The 16,791-nt window shown below is 45.7% G+C and overlaps 1 protein-coding gene across 1 annotated transcript in view; it reads left to right on the plus strand.

Annotated features, from left to right (window-relative positions):
• The window catches only part of Uck2 (uridine-cytidine kinase 2), a 73,991-nt gene extending 58,088 nt beyond the window's left edge, over positions 1-15,903 (plus strand). Inside the window, exons 3-7 of the mRNA XM_013021830.1 lie at positions 511-607; positions 4,029-4,171; positions 10,668-10,765; positions 13,502-13,550; positions 15,470-15,903. Coding sequence (XP_012877284.1) covers positions 511-607; positions 4,029-4,171; positions 10,668-10,765; positions 13,502-13,550; positions 15,470-15,609 — 527 coding nt within the window. The 3' untranslated portion in view covers positions 15,610-15,903. The remainder of the gene's footprint in view (positions 1-510; positions 608-4,028; positions 4,172-10,667; positions 10,766-13,501; positions 13,551-15,469) is intronic.
• Positions 15,904-16,791: the final 888 nt, after the last annotated feature.

Consider the following 16,791-nt stretch of genomic DNA (forward strand, 5'->3'; position numbering starts at 1 on the left):
ATATTTTGGTTGCAAGGACTAGGGCTTGAACTTCAGGCTTAGCTTTTCACTCAGGGCTGGTACTCTACCATTTGAGTCACAGCTCTACTTGAGTCTTTTTGATGGTGAATTGGAGATAAGAGTCTCATAACCTTTACTGCCCAGGGTGGCTTCAGATCTCAGCCTTCTGAACAGCTAGGCTTACAGACGTGAGCCACCAGCACACCGGGCATGTCCTCCCCTAGCTGTCAGCAACAGGTATTCTGGCTAACATGTGCCAGTCTAAGCCAACAGCTGAACTTAAAAGGAGGAGTTGGAATGTCAGGAGGAATTAATTTGTACATCCCATTTCAAGATCTAGGGAACATTTGTATTCTGCTTTGGGTAGAGATTGGTTTTGCAAGGTGGTGGGCAGTAAGCTGCTTTAGGATGTGATATGCTTATATCAAATACCGGTTTCTGGGATTGTCTTGTGTGTGATCATAGGAAATATTAGTCGGGAAAACATTTACACAACCTAATTTTCTTCAGATGCCTTTGACAATGAACTCATCTTCAAAACACTCAAAGAAATCACGGAAGGGAAAACAGTCCAGATCCCTGTGTATGACTTTGTCTCCCATTCCAGGTAAGTTGATATGTGAACTGGCTGAGCTGGAGATGGATACTCATCTAACCCATAGCATCCCTCTTGTGTGCTTGTACCCCCTTCTCCACCCTGGGCACTCAGGCCTCGGTCCTGACCTGGCCCTGGGCTACCGCAGCTGTCCACAATACAGTGTAGGTTGGGGATTTGCACAAGGTGGTGAGATCATATAGTTTTTTTTGGGGGGTTTGCTTTGTTTCGTTTTTCCTGGAAAGGTCTGACCTTCCTGGAAAAGAAAGACCTATCTCATGGGCTGGGAAGGTGGCTCAGTGGTAGAGTGCTTGCCTTGCATGCATGAGGCCCTGGGTTCGATTCCTCAGCACCACATAAGCAAAAAGAAAAAAAGCCGGAAGTGGAGCTGTGGCTCAAGTGGTAGAGCGCTAGCCTTGAGCTGAAGAGCTGAGGGACAGCACCTAGGCCCAGAGTTCAGGCCCCACAACCGGACCACCCTCCCCCCCCCCCCCAAAAAAAAAAAAGAGACGTATCTCAAAGTTCAATAAACTCTCCTGAAAACTTCCTGATGAAAATTAGAGATGAGGTTGAAGGTGAGGTGGTAATAATGGCTAGACTTCTAGCTTGTCTTCCTTCCCAAGTGGGGAAAATGGGTTCCTACAGCATTTGATCTTGTTGGCCACACCCCCAAGGGGCCTTGAGAACTGGGGACAGTTCTGTTCAGTATCCCATTAATATGGCACTACCCAGCCAGATGCTGAATTCCTAAATGGCCTATGACACATGTGTGGTTCTTCACATAGTTTGGGTTTGTTGTGACTCTGGGAGTGTGCTCTCCCCCCCCCCCCCCCCCCCCCCCCAGTTCTGGGGCTTGAACTCAGGGCCAGGGCACTGTCCCAGAGCTTCTTTTGCTCAAGGCTAGTACTCTACCACTTTAGCCACAGCTGACTTCTGGCCTTTTCTGTTTATGTGGTATTGAGGGATTGAACCCAGGGCTTCATGTATGCTAGGCAAGCACTTTACCACTAAGCTACATTCCCAGCCCTTCTGAGAGTGTTTTAAAGCTGGTAAGCCTTTGTGAAAGTTTCTCCAGTAGCATTCTCTGGTTCTATTCATTCTCTCTTGAGTTGAAAGTTTTTGAAGTAGGAAAATTTGATCTCACATGTCTCTTACCAGATGTTCTTATAAGGCCAGTTTTTTTTTTTTTGGTCGGTCATAAGGCTTGAACTCTGGGCTTGGGCGCTGTCCCTCAACTCTTCAGCTCAAGGCGAGCACTCTACCACTTGAGCTACAGCGCCACTTCTGGTTTTCTGGTGGTTTATTGGAGATAAGAATCTTCACGGTCTTTCCTGCCCGGGCTGGCTTTGAACCGCGATCCTCAGTTCTCAGCCTCCTCAGTAGCTAGGATTACAGGCGTGATGAGTCACTGGCACCCAGGTTAAGGCTAGTTTTTTTTCTCCCTGTGGGCTCCTACACATGTTTCAGTTGTTCCTGAATGAGGGTGCTCATGTTCTGTGCCTTTCTCATGAGCAGAGCATGACACCGGAAGAGAGAGTACCTCAGATGCATAGTGGGGCTGCTTTGCTACCCAGCCCATCCCTTGCCAGTGTCTTCTGTAGCACATCACACTAGGGCCAGATCCTCCTGTGTGAGAGGTCCCAAACCCCTTATCTTCTGTGCCCATTTTTACTGAATTACAGATTATAGAAGAATAATGGCTTTTGGTGTAGGGACTGGAGTTACCCTAAATGCTGGGGGCTGGGAGATGATGACCTAATGTAGCAAGTGCTCTACCACTGAGCTACATCCCTAGCCCTGGGTGTTGGATCCAGCTGTCAACAGGTATAAATATCTATGCTGTCCTTCCAACCCTGATTTTGATGTGTACCTAAGCTACTTCACAGTTCTAGAGAATCTATTTCTCTCCAGCAAATGGACATAAAGCCAGGGATCAGACCTCACACAGAATCAGAGCATGTCTTTGAGGGAGTTCTGATCACATCTTCATTAGAGACCCTTTGCTGCTGGCCTGTGTTTGCACAGAACTGTTATCTTAGGGAATTTAAGAAAACTTGATTTGGCTTTTTTTGCACATGTTAGTTCATCTGATAGCATGACTAATAAACCTGCCAGTGAATTTTGAGTGAGAGGCAAGATAATAAGGAGGATATAGGGTCAGGATCAAGGGACAAAAATACATCCAAGTAGGCCAGTCCACAAGACAGAGGCCCATCCCTTAACCATTTCACAATACTTTACCCACCTTTGGAAGAGTCAGGTTTACATTAATATCTGCCATGGTCTGCTCAACCCTGTGGGGTGGGTGGACAGGATCATGTATATACATGCCTGCCTGCCTGCCTGCCTGGCTGACTCCCTCCTCCCTTGCTGTTTCCCTCCCTCTCTTCCACCGTCTTCCCCTCTTCTTCCTTTTTTGTGTGTGGGGGTACTGGGCTTGAACTCAGGGCCTTGTGCTCTTAGCATTTTCCACTAAAAGCTGAAATTCTACCACAGTAGAGCCACAGCTCTACTTCTTTTTTGATGGTTCATTGGAGATAAGAATCTCAAACTTTTTCTGCTCAGGCTGACTTGATGATTCAGACTTCTGAGTCACAGAGTTTAGAGGCACTAGTACCCAGCTTCCTGCTTTATCAGTCCTAAAATGTAGGTACTAGGCCCTAGCTACTTGAGGCCTTGAGCTACTTTGCTGCATGTTCACGCAAATACTTTCTTATCCATCTTCTAATACTTTATTTTTTCCTTTCTTCTCTCCATTTAGTTTAGGTCTGGGGGAGGGGTTGATGTGAGAGAGAACAGAGTTTCTGTTTTTTAAAGTTCAGAGTTAGGTTGCAGAAATGCCAGGCATGAAAGCATTCCTGGAGACGCCTTCAGAGAGTAAGAACTCACATCTCCTTGTCTGTCTGAAGTATCATTCCAGAAACTTTTTGTTGTTGTTGTTAGTTGTGGGGCCTGAGCGCTATCCCTGTGCTCTTCAGCTCAAGGCGAGCGCTCTACCACTTGAGCCACAGTGCCACTTCTGGTTTTCTAGTGGCTTATTGGAGATCAGAGTCTTACAGACTTTACTGCCTGGGCTCAGGCTTGAACTGTGATCCTCAGATCTCAGCTAGGGTTACAAGCACGGGCCACCAATGCCTGGCTCTTTTTTCTTTTTTAAAGTATTCCTAGGAGAAGTATGTTCGCCTCTATTTCTGCTTGGTGGCAAAACCTCAGAAGATATGGGCAAAGGAGAACTATTGTCCTAGCTGTGCTCACTTCTTGGCCCTTTGGTGGTGGTCTGAGGTCTCTGTGAGGCTGAGTGCCAAGCCCCTGGTCCCCATTCTCACTTTGGGGGGCGGGGAGGGTCCCAGCAGCTGCAGTCCAGCACAAGCTCTGGCTCATGTCTTATTGCTCACCCTGCTGGCCGGCCCATTACCTGCCCTTTGCTTTGCAGGAAAGAGGAGACGGTCACTATTTACCCTGCAGACGTGGTGCTCTTTGAAGGGATCCTGGCCTTCTACTCCCAGGAGGTTCGAGACCTCTTCCAGATGAAGCTTTTTGTAGATACAGATGCGGACACCCGGCTTTCCCGAAGAGGTGCGTTCTGAAAGTCTCCAGTGGCCTTGGTGGTAGCTGCCTTGGGAGAAGGAAGCTGGATGGCTGCAACAGAGACAGCCCTTACTGAACCTCAAGCCTGGGCCGTCATGAGACAACTCTGTGGTGGTGTCATCCAGCCTGGCTGGACATCCTGTTGCCCAAATAAATGTTTGGTGACATATGAGAAGGGATTAGTCACTTCACTATTTTGGATATGAAAGACCTGTGAGGTCACTAAATTGAAATAAGAAGTTGACATTCTGATTTGGCTGGGAAAACCCCAGTTTCTTATGGTTTTCCTATATATAAGCCATCAAGATAAAGATGTCTTGACTGGGGGCCAACTGTAGGAGATCTGGGGACAGGAGCCTCTGTGTGTAACTGCAGCACTGGGGCGGTTTGTCCTCCACCTGCTTCCCCTATGTGGTGTCATTCTCTATAGGCAGCCCAAAACAGAGTCCCCATGGTCTTAACCCAATATGCACCTGTGATGTGCAGAGCCCACAGGCCCACTGTGGGTGTGAGCTGTGCAGGACACTAAGGAGTTCACTTCTACTGGGAGATACAGGAGACTTAGGGGAGGGAAGAGGTCAGAACATAGAAGTGGGGTCCAGCAGTGCCAAAGTACCCAAGGGACTGCGTGCTCCCCATGAAAATGGCAGGTAGCTGGAAGACACAGAGGGCTGTAGAGATTTGGGATGTAGCTAGCTCAGGCCCAAGTTGAAAGAGAGACTAGCCACAGAGACCATTTGGAAACCATATGGACCTGGACTAGAGGTGAGCTGTTGCACTTTTAGGTGGGACGGAGGGAGTGAAGAGTTGGGGTGAGGTGAGGAAGGTATCAGCAGTTAGAACTGACAAGGGCTCAACAAAGGCAGAAGGATGGTGGTGCCCGGAAAGAGGAAAGAGAGGTGACTGATGTTTGAGTCTCTGTTGTGTGAAACAGGGGAGAGTCACAAGAAATGGTGAGGTTAGCTCCTAGCCACAGAGCAAATGATTGGCAGATATACATTTTGTAAGCTCCAAGCCAGAGCCTTCTGTTCTCAAGGTCTGTCATTTTTTTTTTTTCATCTGTGTAATTTTTTTTCTCCTTGGTCCATGAAACAAATCTGCAGTTTATTCAGTTTAGCAATATCAGTATAAGAGCTGGTAATGGAACGTGTAGATTATAGAAAAGTACGTCTGGTGTTTGCCTTCCTAAGAAGTGACACTTTATGTGTGTGTCTGTATGGATGTATGTGTGTGTATGTGCACACATGTGTGCATGCATGCATGCGTGCATGTTGGTACTGAGGCTTGAACGCAGGAGGCTAGCAACAACATTGCCTAACTCTTGCTCCACTCTATCATTGTACTGTTTGAGCCACACAACCATTCTGTTTGGGTTTTTTTTTTTTTTAACTGTATTTTTTTTTGTCTTTTCTTTTTTGGTACTGGGGATCGAACCCAGGACGATGCGCTTGCTAGGCAAGCGCTTTGCCACTGAGCTATATCCCAGCCCCACACAACCATTCTGGCTTTTTAGGAGATAAGAACCTTTCTGGTTTATCTGCCTGGGCTGAGTTTGAGTCGCTACCCTCCTTCCTATCTTTTCCTCCTGAGTTAGTTAGCTAGGATTACTGGTATGAGCTCCAGTGTCTGGCTGTCCACACTCTTTTTAGGTCAGTAGGAGTCACACTAGATGATACACAAGTGTGATGGGAAAGGGATGAAAATAAGAGGCCAGTGTTTTTGGCCCAGCCTGGCCTCTAGTGTCTGTCTGACTTTGTAATGTTCTTGGGACATTCAGGCTTGGATTTCTTTATAGGGACTATGAGACAGGTTTGTTTTTTAGTATCTTGACTTTGGCCTGGGCTAGTCTCTTTTGGCAGATAATTGAAATCTTAATACCTGCACCTATGCTGCTTCTACCCCAGGTCCTGGCTTATCATTGTATCTACAAGTCATTTGGGGTTTTTCCTTGCTTGAGTGCTTGATATCACTGGTAGGTACCAAATTAGGGAGGTAGAAAGATGCATTGAGAGAAATAAATTATGGATTCAGCCAGGTGCTGGTGGTTCATGTCTGTAATTCTAGCACCTTAGGAGGCTGAGATCTGAGAACTTCACTTCAAAGTCAGCCTGGACAAGAAAGTCCATGAGACTCCATGTAACCATCCCAAAACCAGAATTGGAGCTGTGGCTCTAAGTGATAGAGTGCTAGCCTTGAGCAAAAAAGCGTAGGGATGGTGCTAGGTCCTGAGTTCAAGCCCCAGAACCAACCAAAAAATTCTTTTTGTTTTTGGATTCAGATGAGATGGGCTGAGATCCTAGTTTTACAACACTTCAGATATGTAGCTTTAGGTAAATTGTGTCTTTACCTCTTTATACTTTGTCTATTATTAGTATTAGTCTATAGTCATCTAACATTTAATATTTCCTGGTTAGTTCTTAAAAATGCCTGTTAGTCCTCTAACATTGAATACTTCTGGGTTGGTTATTAAGACTAGAAAAAGGTTAGAGAAGAGCCTGGAGATTCATTAGTTAGCAAATACCTACATGGATCAGTAATCAGCTTCTGATCAAGAGGCTGGTGCCTTTCTGTCTCTGTGGGCTGTCAGGGCCTCTGAATGGGTCTGGCTGGGCTATGTCCTCAGACCATGTCCTTGGGCTGAAACCAGCACTAGACTTGTAGGAGGCAGTCCATACAAGATGATATGCAGGGAATTATAACCAGGCTTAGAGTAGGATCAAAGTTGTTGGAAAAGAGAGTTGACATCTAATAATGTTCTAAATAAACAGAACATTCTTTTTCTTCCTTTCTTGGCCTGGGCTTATTATATTAAATGAGGGAACCCCCCTGAGAGATTTGCACCACTCCCAACCCTAGGATTGGGGCCAGTTCTGCCAACCTCAGGCTGCCTGCATAGGTTTATTGCTGCCTCCTTTTGGATCTGCTGCCTTTACAAGTCACTTGCTCTTGAGTCACTTTCCAGGTAGTCTTAGGGACTTTTCTACGTTCTATTTCTACAACTGTATATCCTCTCTTCGTGTGGGACAAACAACATGCTTGGCATGTGTTGGGTGGGGTGTGGGCCTGGTGCAGAGCTAGGGAGGGCTGGGTGAGTCAGGAACAGCTGTTAGAGCTGGAGGACATCTCTGGAAATCTAGCTTGATGATTTTGCCCAAGGGTTTGTCACATTCTCCTGGGCATTGAACCTTTAGATCCCAAGGTGACCCTCTGATGGGGAAAGAATTTGTCTTGAGTCAGATAGCCCTGATAGGATAAAGTGTTTTCCCAGGAGCTCCCTATTTAGGCACAACTTTCTCTCTGCACTCTCTACCCTTGTCTACCCTTGAATTCTGGGACAGTGAGGAAGGAGACCCAGGGGCTTAGGGCTGCTGACTCCTTGTTTCTCCCCTGCATCACACCCTATACCAGGTCACGTTGTTAGTTAGGGCTGCAGTACTGTTCAGTTTGTTCATTCTGTTCTTTAACTATGTCTCAACAAGTTGTTTTACCCAAGTAAGGTGACAACACTGGGAATCATCCTTACTGTGGGTCCCTTTAAATTTTGCTTTTGGCTTCCACTGCCAAGAAAGAACATTTGTAGATTTGGAAAGGCTTAGATGAAAGGCCGAGCAGGGTATATGCAGATAGATTTGTGGCATCCTGGCCAGAAAATGTGTTTGGGTCATGGGGAGGAAGGGAGAGTTAGCTTTGAATCCTTGGAGTTCTCTTAATTTGTGCCCATGGAGTAGGATACTAGCTGGCTGGGATTGTACTGGGCTGAGGGAGTGGTCCCAGGCTGTTTAAGGTGGCAGCTCTTTCAAAGGCTCTTGGAGAAGAGATACCAGTGCCTTGTAATTGTTATGTTTCCGATGGACCACTTTGGGGCCCATGTCCTTTGGTGTGGTTTTTCCCTTTTCCCTGTTTCTCCTCCTCACCATGGCTTTTAAGGTGCTGGATTCCTGCTAGTCCCTCCCACAGAGCACCTCACGTACTAGTGTTCTGGAAGACTCCCCTTTCTTACCTGGGTCTATAGTTTCTTGCCCTCTACCACATGGGTCTGCCTGGCAGGAGACATTGCTTTCCTAGAGCCTCCTAGGGCTTTGCCATCACAGGAATCATGACAGTGCAGGTTTATTGAACATATATATCAGTGGGTGGGCAGAAGAGAATTTGCACCTTCCCATTTTTCCTAGAGAATAACCTTATGAGGAAGGCATTTTCTCTGTTTTGAGGAAATGGAAATTCAAAGTGGATAAGTCATTTGCCTGTCCATATTCACCGGAGTAGGAGTTACTGGGATTAGGATTCAAATCCAGGTCAGTTTCACCCTAGGCCCTAACCGTAGATAGCATTATAAGAAACGGCCTTTGGACTGTAGAGCAGATTTGCTGTGACTGTCACCTCATCCAGTAGCTTTCTGCAAGTTTGCTTCTCCAGGGATGTAACAGGTCACTTACTGGTCTGCAAGGCAGAAACTCCGCCTGAGGCCAGTAGAGGTCAGTGGGCCACATGAAAGAGTATAAAGAAAATGACCTGGTGTTAGGTGAGGAAGCCAGTGGCACATCCTGTGAAGCAAATCTGGTCCCGGGCGTAGACAAGACAGTAAAAGCTGCCCAGTGTGTGTTTTTCCTCCAGCTCAGATATCCTTTTGATCTGTTTTTCTTTTTCTTGAGGTTTTATCAGGAGGCCAATCCTGGCTGTGTAGTTTGGCCCCTATATGTACCAGAGCACTAAGAAGGTATGGAGGCAAGCCACGTGGCAGCTCCCCAGGGCTCCTTCCTGGCTGAGGCTCCACAGCAGGTCTGTGGGGAAGGAGGAGCCAGAGACCTGTGTGGTAATGCTAGGGAAAGCCAAGCCCTCGCAGCAGGAGGCTGTGTAAGTCTTGGGACCAACCATTTTTCATTACCAGGGCTCATGTGGAAAGCACTTTGTAAATCGAGAAGCTGGCATAAAGAGCAGGGAGTGGTAGCATTGGTACCTAGGTCTTAGGTCTTGCTGAGTTTTCTCCCTTCTGGTCTTAGAGTGATCATGTTTATCTAAATCATAACTATGATGTTCTTCCTTTCTTCAGATTGTGTGTGTGTGTGTGTGTGTGTGTGTGTGTATGTGTGTGTGTGTGTGTGTATGTGTGTGTCTGTGTGTGTGTGTTTCTGTCTGTCTATATCTACAGGTCTGTAGGGTAAGGTGGGGCATGATCTATCCCTTAGTCTTTTCAATCAAGGCTGGAGCTCTACCCCTTAAGCAACAGCTCCACTTCCAGCTTTTTTTCTGCTTAGCTGGATATTAAGAGTCTCATTGGACTTTGCTGCCCAGTCTGATTTCAAACTGCAGTCCTCATATCTCAGACCGATGAGTAGCTAAGATTGTAGGTATGAGCCGATGGTGCTTAGTGAGAATACAGTTATTTAGAAACAGCTTTCCAGAAACTCATAGAGAAGCCCCAACATTTGTATACTGTCCGTTTCTGAGAAATGATTGGGAAGGAGCCAAGGGGCCAGAACCCAGGTTGTGAGTGGATATGGTCACCTTTAAGGTTGAGAGTGAGGGGTTAGCAGATTGGTAATAAGAGGTAATGTGACAGCTGCAGGGACCTCTGTGTGCCATGAGAGAAATGCCTTCCCAGGTCACTGCTGAAGGGAAATGGAGCTGGAGGGGGGGGGGGGAGCGCTAATAAATAGTGTCAGGTATGCAGTCCCCATTCCCTTTCCAGTGTTTGAGTCCCTTATTAGAACTGATCTGGCAGAGATGATAGAAGGTGGAAAGCCTGGGGCCACTTGGGCTCTTCCTGATGTGTGATTTTCTCATTAAAGTCCTCCCTACCCCCTGCTCCCCACTGACCTTCAACCTGCCCCAGGAGAGTACTGGGGCACTGGGCAATGAGCTGACCCACTAGACAGGTGAGTGCACAGGGGCTGGGTAAAGCCCATCACCTCTCTAGGCCAGACTGCTTTCAGCTACCATGAGCTCTCCGGACTACCCTGCTCTTTGCTCATTCACACTGAAATTCAAAATGCTGCTTGGGATGAGAAGACCTTGGTTGGTCAGCCTAACATTAGAGACCATTTTGTGACAGAATTTGATGGTTGGCCCTAACAAAATTGTTAGATGGGTACAGGTGGTTCATTCCTGTAATCCTAGGTACTCAGGAGGCTGAGATCTGAGGATTGAGTTTTGAAGCCAATTTAGGAAGTGGCACTGTGGTTTAAGTGGTAGAATGGTCGCCTTGAGCAAAAGAAGCTCAGGGACTGAGCCTAGGCCCTGAGTTCAAGCCTCACGGATAGCACCAAAACAAACAAACCAACAAAGTGATTTGTTTTTGTTGGAGCTTCTGTTGACTTGTACTGGGTCAAATCCACCTGGAGTCCGCCTTGTGAATGATCCAGTGACTGTCAGCCTGCGAGAGAGCCCAAGAGCCCGGATCCCCAGCAAGGGCAGGTTTGTGCTGGCTCTTGAACCTTTTTTTTTTTTTTTTTTTTTGATTCTTGTTTTTCCTTTTCTCTTATAGTGTTAAGGGACATCAGCGAAAGAGGGAGGGACCTGGAACAGATTCTATCTCAGTACATTACATTCGTCAAGCCTGCCTTTGAGGAATTCTGCTTGCCAGTGAGTTGTGTTCTTGATTTGTTTTTGCTGAATGGAGAACTTAAAAAATGTTTTCCTCCTTTTTAGGATTTGACTTCCTTTTTGGTGGTGGTGGGGGCAGTGTTGGAGTTGGAATACAGGGTCTTGTGCTCACTAGGCAAGTCTTTTGATCACTTGAGCCACACTTCCAGCTTAGAACTTAAAATGTAATGATTGACCTAAGTTTTTAAGTTGCCAGGGACTCTTCTCTCTGACTGCCCTCCTGTCCTAAGTGGGCAACCTGGGTACTTGGAGTTCTGTTCTGCCATTCATTCTTCTAGTAGTGCTTTAGAGACATGCTTTGCTTTGGCTGGCTATGTAATTCTTAGCTAGAGCCGCATTTCTTGCTTGATGGTGTCCTGGCATCATCTTATTTGAAGCCATGCCATGTCCCTGATTAGGTCCCCAGAAGGTTTATGAGGGTGGAGTGCTGGTACAGGGATGCTTGGATCTGCCACAGAGCTTTGCAACTTCTTCTTGGCTCCTTGGTTAGCCCCATTTTGGAAATGCTGTGTTATACCCGAACAATTGTCCCTATTTTCACCCAGGGCATACTATCAACTGTCTCCAGAGGCAGCTGGGGTTATCTAGTGAAATGGTTTTCAGAGAATGAAGTGGGGAAAGAGATCCAAGTCTCTTCTTTTGGTCCAACAGTCCTCAGCCAAGAATACATACACTTCCCCTTCCTCCTGAGGAGGGAAGCCAACAGAGACTGACATGTGATAGGTGGGACTGTGGTAGGAAAAGACATGGAATATGGCCTAATTTGGGTAGGATAAGTATTGAACTCAGGAGAACCATGCCTGTGAGTCATCCTGTCTTCCCCAGCTTGGCCAAACCGTAGTCTGACATCTCAATTATTTATATTTAAGAAAGTGAGGGTGGAAAAGAGGGAAGGAAGAGAATGAAGGAAGGAGGAGGCTGGAACTTCACCTGGCTTTGGCACTGGAATTCAAGAAGGCCTTGAGAATAGGTTTAGGGTAAGACTGGCTATGGGAACTTCTCTCTTCATGCTAATATTGAATGCCTGCTGCCATTCTCTTCTGAATAAGATGTCTGTCAGAAGGTGTTTGTCCAACTACACTTTCTGTTTCCATTCAAGGATAAGTATACTTTGCCTGAGTAGCCTTACTGCCCTTTTCGCTGCCCTGGCAAGAATTGGGTTACAAGATTAGGTTCCTGCTAAGAGGAAAACGGAAGCTGGGAACTGTGAAATCCTTTGTCTATTTACCTATCTAAGGTCCTTCCTGCTCCTTTTAAAACTTCCTATTAAGAACAAGAAGTGAATGTTTCATTGGGTCAGAGTTAACTGGTCATTCCCTAAGCCGTTAATGGTGCTGAAACTCAGGCAAGTGTTTTCTTGGCCTTTTTTGATGTTTCCCACTGTCCAGCCACTCTTGGCTGAGTGAAGACCTGCTCAGTCCCATGAAAACCAGGAAATGGGACCTAATATATGTTCCCAGAAGTCAAGCTGGGGTGCTTGTGGTACAGATGCTCACATATACTAGATTTGTGGGTTGGTTATACAGGTGGTGGTAGGCTAAACTCAAGTCAGAATCAGGATGTAGCTATTTGTAGAAGGGTCCACAGAAATGGAAACAAGCAATGCAAAAACAGAAACTATAGAGTATGTCTAATTATGGTTTTTACTATTTTTAAATATTGTAATAATAGAGTCCAGGAAAATAGTTATCAGTAGGGATTATTTTTTCTGTCTTTATCCCTGGGCTTGGAGGGAACTGTGTCAATTTGCACACTGAAAAGTCAGTCCTGGGGCTTAAACTCAGGGCCTGGGCACTGTCCTTGAGCTTTTTTCCTCAAGGCTAGTACTCTGCTGTTTGAGCCTTAGCTCCACTTCTGGCTTTTTGTGATAATTAAAGAGTCTTTCAGACCTTTTCTGCCTGGGACTGGGAAGGTGGCTCAGTGGTAGAGCCACATTCATGCATGAGGTCTTGGGTTTGATTCCTCAGCAGCACAGAAGCGGAAAAAGCCGAAAGAAAGTAGCACCTTGGCTGAAGTGGTAGACTGCTAGCCTTGAGCTGGACTGGCTTTGAACTGTAATTTTCATATTTTAGCCTCCTGAGTAGCTAGGACTACAAGGAGTGAGCCACTGGCCCTGAGCATGGATCTCAAATTTCTTTTCATTTTTAAGATTTATTTTAAAAAAACTTTATTTAGGTAGTTGTACAAAGGAATTGCCATTCAACAAAGCATTTATGAACACAATGCATGTTGATTAATCTTATCCCTTCAGCATTCTCTAGAGTTTGAGTTTTTTTAAACTCGTTTTCCTTAATGTTGGACACATATGTTTGGTTTTGGATATTTTCTGTGTAGATTAAACATTAATAACAAGAACTCAAACTGCTTTATTATAATCTGGATAAAGTAGAGTTCTGGGTACTTAATTCAGAATTGAGTTGCAAATTGGTTGTGGACAAAGTGCTCAGTGGAGCAACCCCCTTCCCTTCCCTGTCACATAAAAGTCCTCTTTCCTCATTTCATTCAGTCTCCCTTCTTCCATTCATATCCCTGTAAACAAACCACTTTCCTTCTTGGGCTTCCTGCATTTTGAGACTCTTTCCCACGACATTGTAAACAATATTACACTCAAAACCTTGAGCTGAGTCGCATCCTCCCTCATATCCCTTTGAGGCAGCCTTGGAACAGTTTTTTTCTGAGTTCCTCTATTAATGCATTATAATTATCTTTTTCCAGACAAAGAAATACGCTGATGTGATCATTCCAAGAGGTGCAGACAATCTTGGTGAGTCCCAGTTGGATATCTCTTGTGGAGGGAAACTTTTAGCATTTGTCAGTGTTAGTTTGGGCAGGATGTGACCGAACAGAGATCTGTAGTCTGTGTCTGAGTCAGAGAAGCATTCCTACCTGCATCTCTGATGTTGGGGAGAGGTTGTCTAGGCACCTGTAAATGTTGGCACAGAACAATTCTCTCACACCGAGAGACTGTTACAGACTGCCTTCAGATATCACCCTTCATCAATAATATTTGAGTACCTTGTTTTCATCATGCTCTTCAGCAAAAGTGGAATTCTTCCTTATAATCTGCCAACATGGTAGATCCTGAAAAGGAAATGATTGGTTGTAGGCATTTATGTGTTTTGGCTTGTCTGGCCAGTGTATTTCCAAACTTCCTGATATAATGTGGCAGAGTTGATCTGTAAGATGAGACTGGATCTTGTCTTTTTATTCTTCCTATAATTCCTTTCATATTTCTTCCTTTTAAGAAAAGGGTATTGCTGGTGGTTTGTCTGTAATCCTAGGCAGATGAGATCTGAGAATTAATCACCAAGAAGTTGGAAGTAGAGCTGTGACTTGATAGCTTTGAGCAGAAAAAAGCTCAAGGACAGTGCCCAGACCTTGAGTGCAACCCCAGAAACAACAAGAAAAGGAAAAAAAGAAAAGGGATTTCTGAGTTCTCACAGTGATAACTATTTCACCATGTTTTTTTGGATGCTCTGGTCCTGGGGCTTGAACTCAGGGTCTAAACACTGTCTGACATTTGTTTTTTCTTTTAATTTTATTTTTCTTATTTATTTTTTGTTTATGTGGTACTGAGGAATCAAACCCAGGCTTCATGCATGCTAAGCGAGCACTCTACCACTAAACTACATTCCTAGACCATGTCCCCGGACTTTTTTCTCAAGGCTAGCCCTTTACCATGCATTGAGCCACAGCTCTGTTTATGGCTTTTTTGGTGCTTAATTGGGTATAAGACTCTCACAGACATTCCTGTTCTGGCTGGCTTTGAACCTTGATTTAAGCCTCAGGAATAGCTAACATTACAGGTATGAGGCACCAGTGCCCAGCTGATAGAGACACTTTTGAGAGCACAGGTCTATTGTTGGTTGGTGACCCTTACTTTGGATCTGCCCCTTACATCCTAGTGATCAGATTCAGGTCATACAATTTGGGTATATAATGCCACAGGAGCAATACTGTGCTGTGTCTTTGTTTATTATATCTGAAAGCACTTGGTGTTTGTTCCATAGTTGGTGATGTGAACATTGGTCAGTTGATTGAGGTATATAGTTAATTTCTGGTGATGCTTTTTTTTTTTTTTTTTTTGGGTCCAGTTGTGGGGCCTAACTCTGGGCCTGGGTGCTGTCCCTCAGCTCAAGGCTAGCGCTCTGCCACTTGAGCCACAGCGCCACTTCTGGCTTTTTTCTTATGTGGTGCTGAGGAATCGAACCCAGGGCCTCAGGCATGCAAGGCAAGCGCTCTACCACTGAGCCACCTTCCCAGCCCCTGATGATGCTTTTATAAAGCAGCCCTACTTTGAACTTTTTGTGGGAGGAGAGGGCCTTGCATGAGGTTTCCCATTTTGAAATGAGCTGGTAGGTTCCTTAGAGTGGTGTCACAACCATAGCTGGTCATCTGTAGGGTTTCGGTTGATTGCTTTATCTGGTGGGAATTCTGGTTGATAGTCTCTTGGTAGGATGCCCATTAATTAAGCATTACGTGTTAAGAGTTCTTCCACAAGGGAGATTGTATTAGCCCAGCCCCAGGCACAGGGATGGTGTATGTCTTGCCCTTGAGTAGTGGCTACTTCCTAGGAGATGTCTGTCTCTGGTTCCTGTGTACTTGACTTCTGTGTTCACAGCCCTGCATGTGTATCCCTACCCCTCCCTTTGTACTCTAACGCTGCTGGTCTCTGTCCCACAGTGGCCATCAACCTCATTGTGCAGCATATCCAGGACATCCTCAACGGAGGGCTCTCGAAGCGGCAGACCAATGGCTGTCTCAACGGCTACACCCCTTCACGCAAGAGGCAGGCATCAGAGTCCAGCAGCCGGCCGCATTGACCCTTGTCTTCTTCCGACCCCAGCCCTTAGCTCCAAGAAACAGGAGGGGCCAGAAGGCATCATTCATCTGTACATACCTTTTCCTATGACATGACCGTATTTAAGAAAACACCAGAGATGAAATGCCTTGATTTCCAAACCCCCTTTTTGTACTTTTGAACAGCGAATCAAACAGAACTTAACCCTGAGCTTAATGATGGACCGTGCCAACTACTACTGGTGATGCCTAATTATGAATCCAACGTGTAACCAGTTATAAATACATGCATACACACACATACATACATATATATATATACATATATATATATATATAAAAGGATCTATTTTTGTGTAAATGTACAAATACTGTAAAGCTGTTTGCCGTAAGTATTCAGCAGGGGCCTGTGCTTGTATGTTGGGCCTAGATTTGGAGGTCCACTGAGATGAGTGGCTCCTGTGCTCCATTGGGGGCCCAGCTCAGGCATCTGGAGAGACAGGGAGTGGAAGAGGGCAGCTGATGTTCCATGACTGTCAGTTCCCGGGGGGCTTGATGAGAATGGGATTAGAAGCCCTCAGTTGCCTCCCATCCCATGTTGCCTCCTTGGAGCTAGATAGAGCTGCTTCATGTGTGGATGAGAGATACTCTTGCTTTCTTTTTTTGGGTTGACATTAGGTAAGATCTCAACTCAAATCAAACTCAGGGAAGAGGCCCACTGAGGAGAGCAAGTCTGCAATTCTTCTTGCGCTACTTCATCCGACTTGGTTTGTTTGGATGGCTTCAAGACTCCTTAATCCTGCCTCTTCTGAGTCCAGAAATCCAGAGCTGCCCTTGGGGATGTTTTGTTTTTTGTTTTTTGTTTTTTTTTTTGAGGAGTCATTTTCCTAACTCAAAAAGAATGAGGTACTGCCTGTTGGAGTATCTGAAGCTCTGGTCCTGCGCCTTCCAAGGAAGCCCCTGTGAGCTTCATTGGGGAACAGAGTTGTCCTTCACTGTCCGGGCTTTGGTTGAGGATCTCTGTAATGGACCAAAGGACTGCTAGCATCCGCTCATGGCATTGCCAGGGAGTTCTTCTCATGGAGGGACAGTAGGTGTTACTCCCTTTTGGTGTGCAAATGACAGTGTACACCTGTCACCCTAGCATTCTTCCTCACAGCAGCAGGGCCAGGGCCATTTCTTTAATAATATCATTACACGAATAT

Source organism: Dipodomys ordii, unplaced genomic scaffold, assembly GCF_000151885.1.
Source record: "Dipodomys ordii isolate 6190 unplaced genomic scaffold, Dord_2.0 Scaffold57, whole genome shotgun sequence".
NCBI lineage: Eukaryota > Metazoa > Chordata > Mammalia > Rodentia > Heteromyidae > Dipodomys > Dipodomys ordii.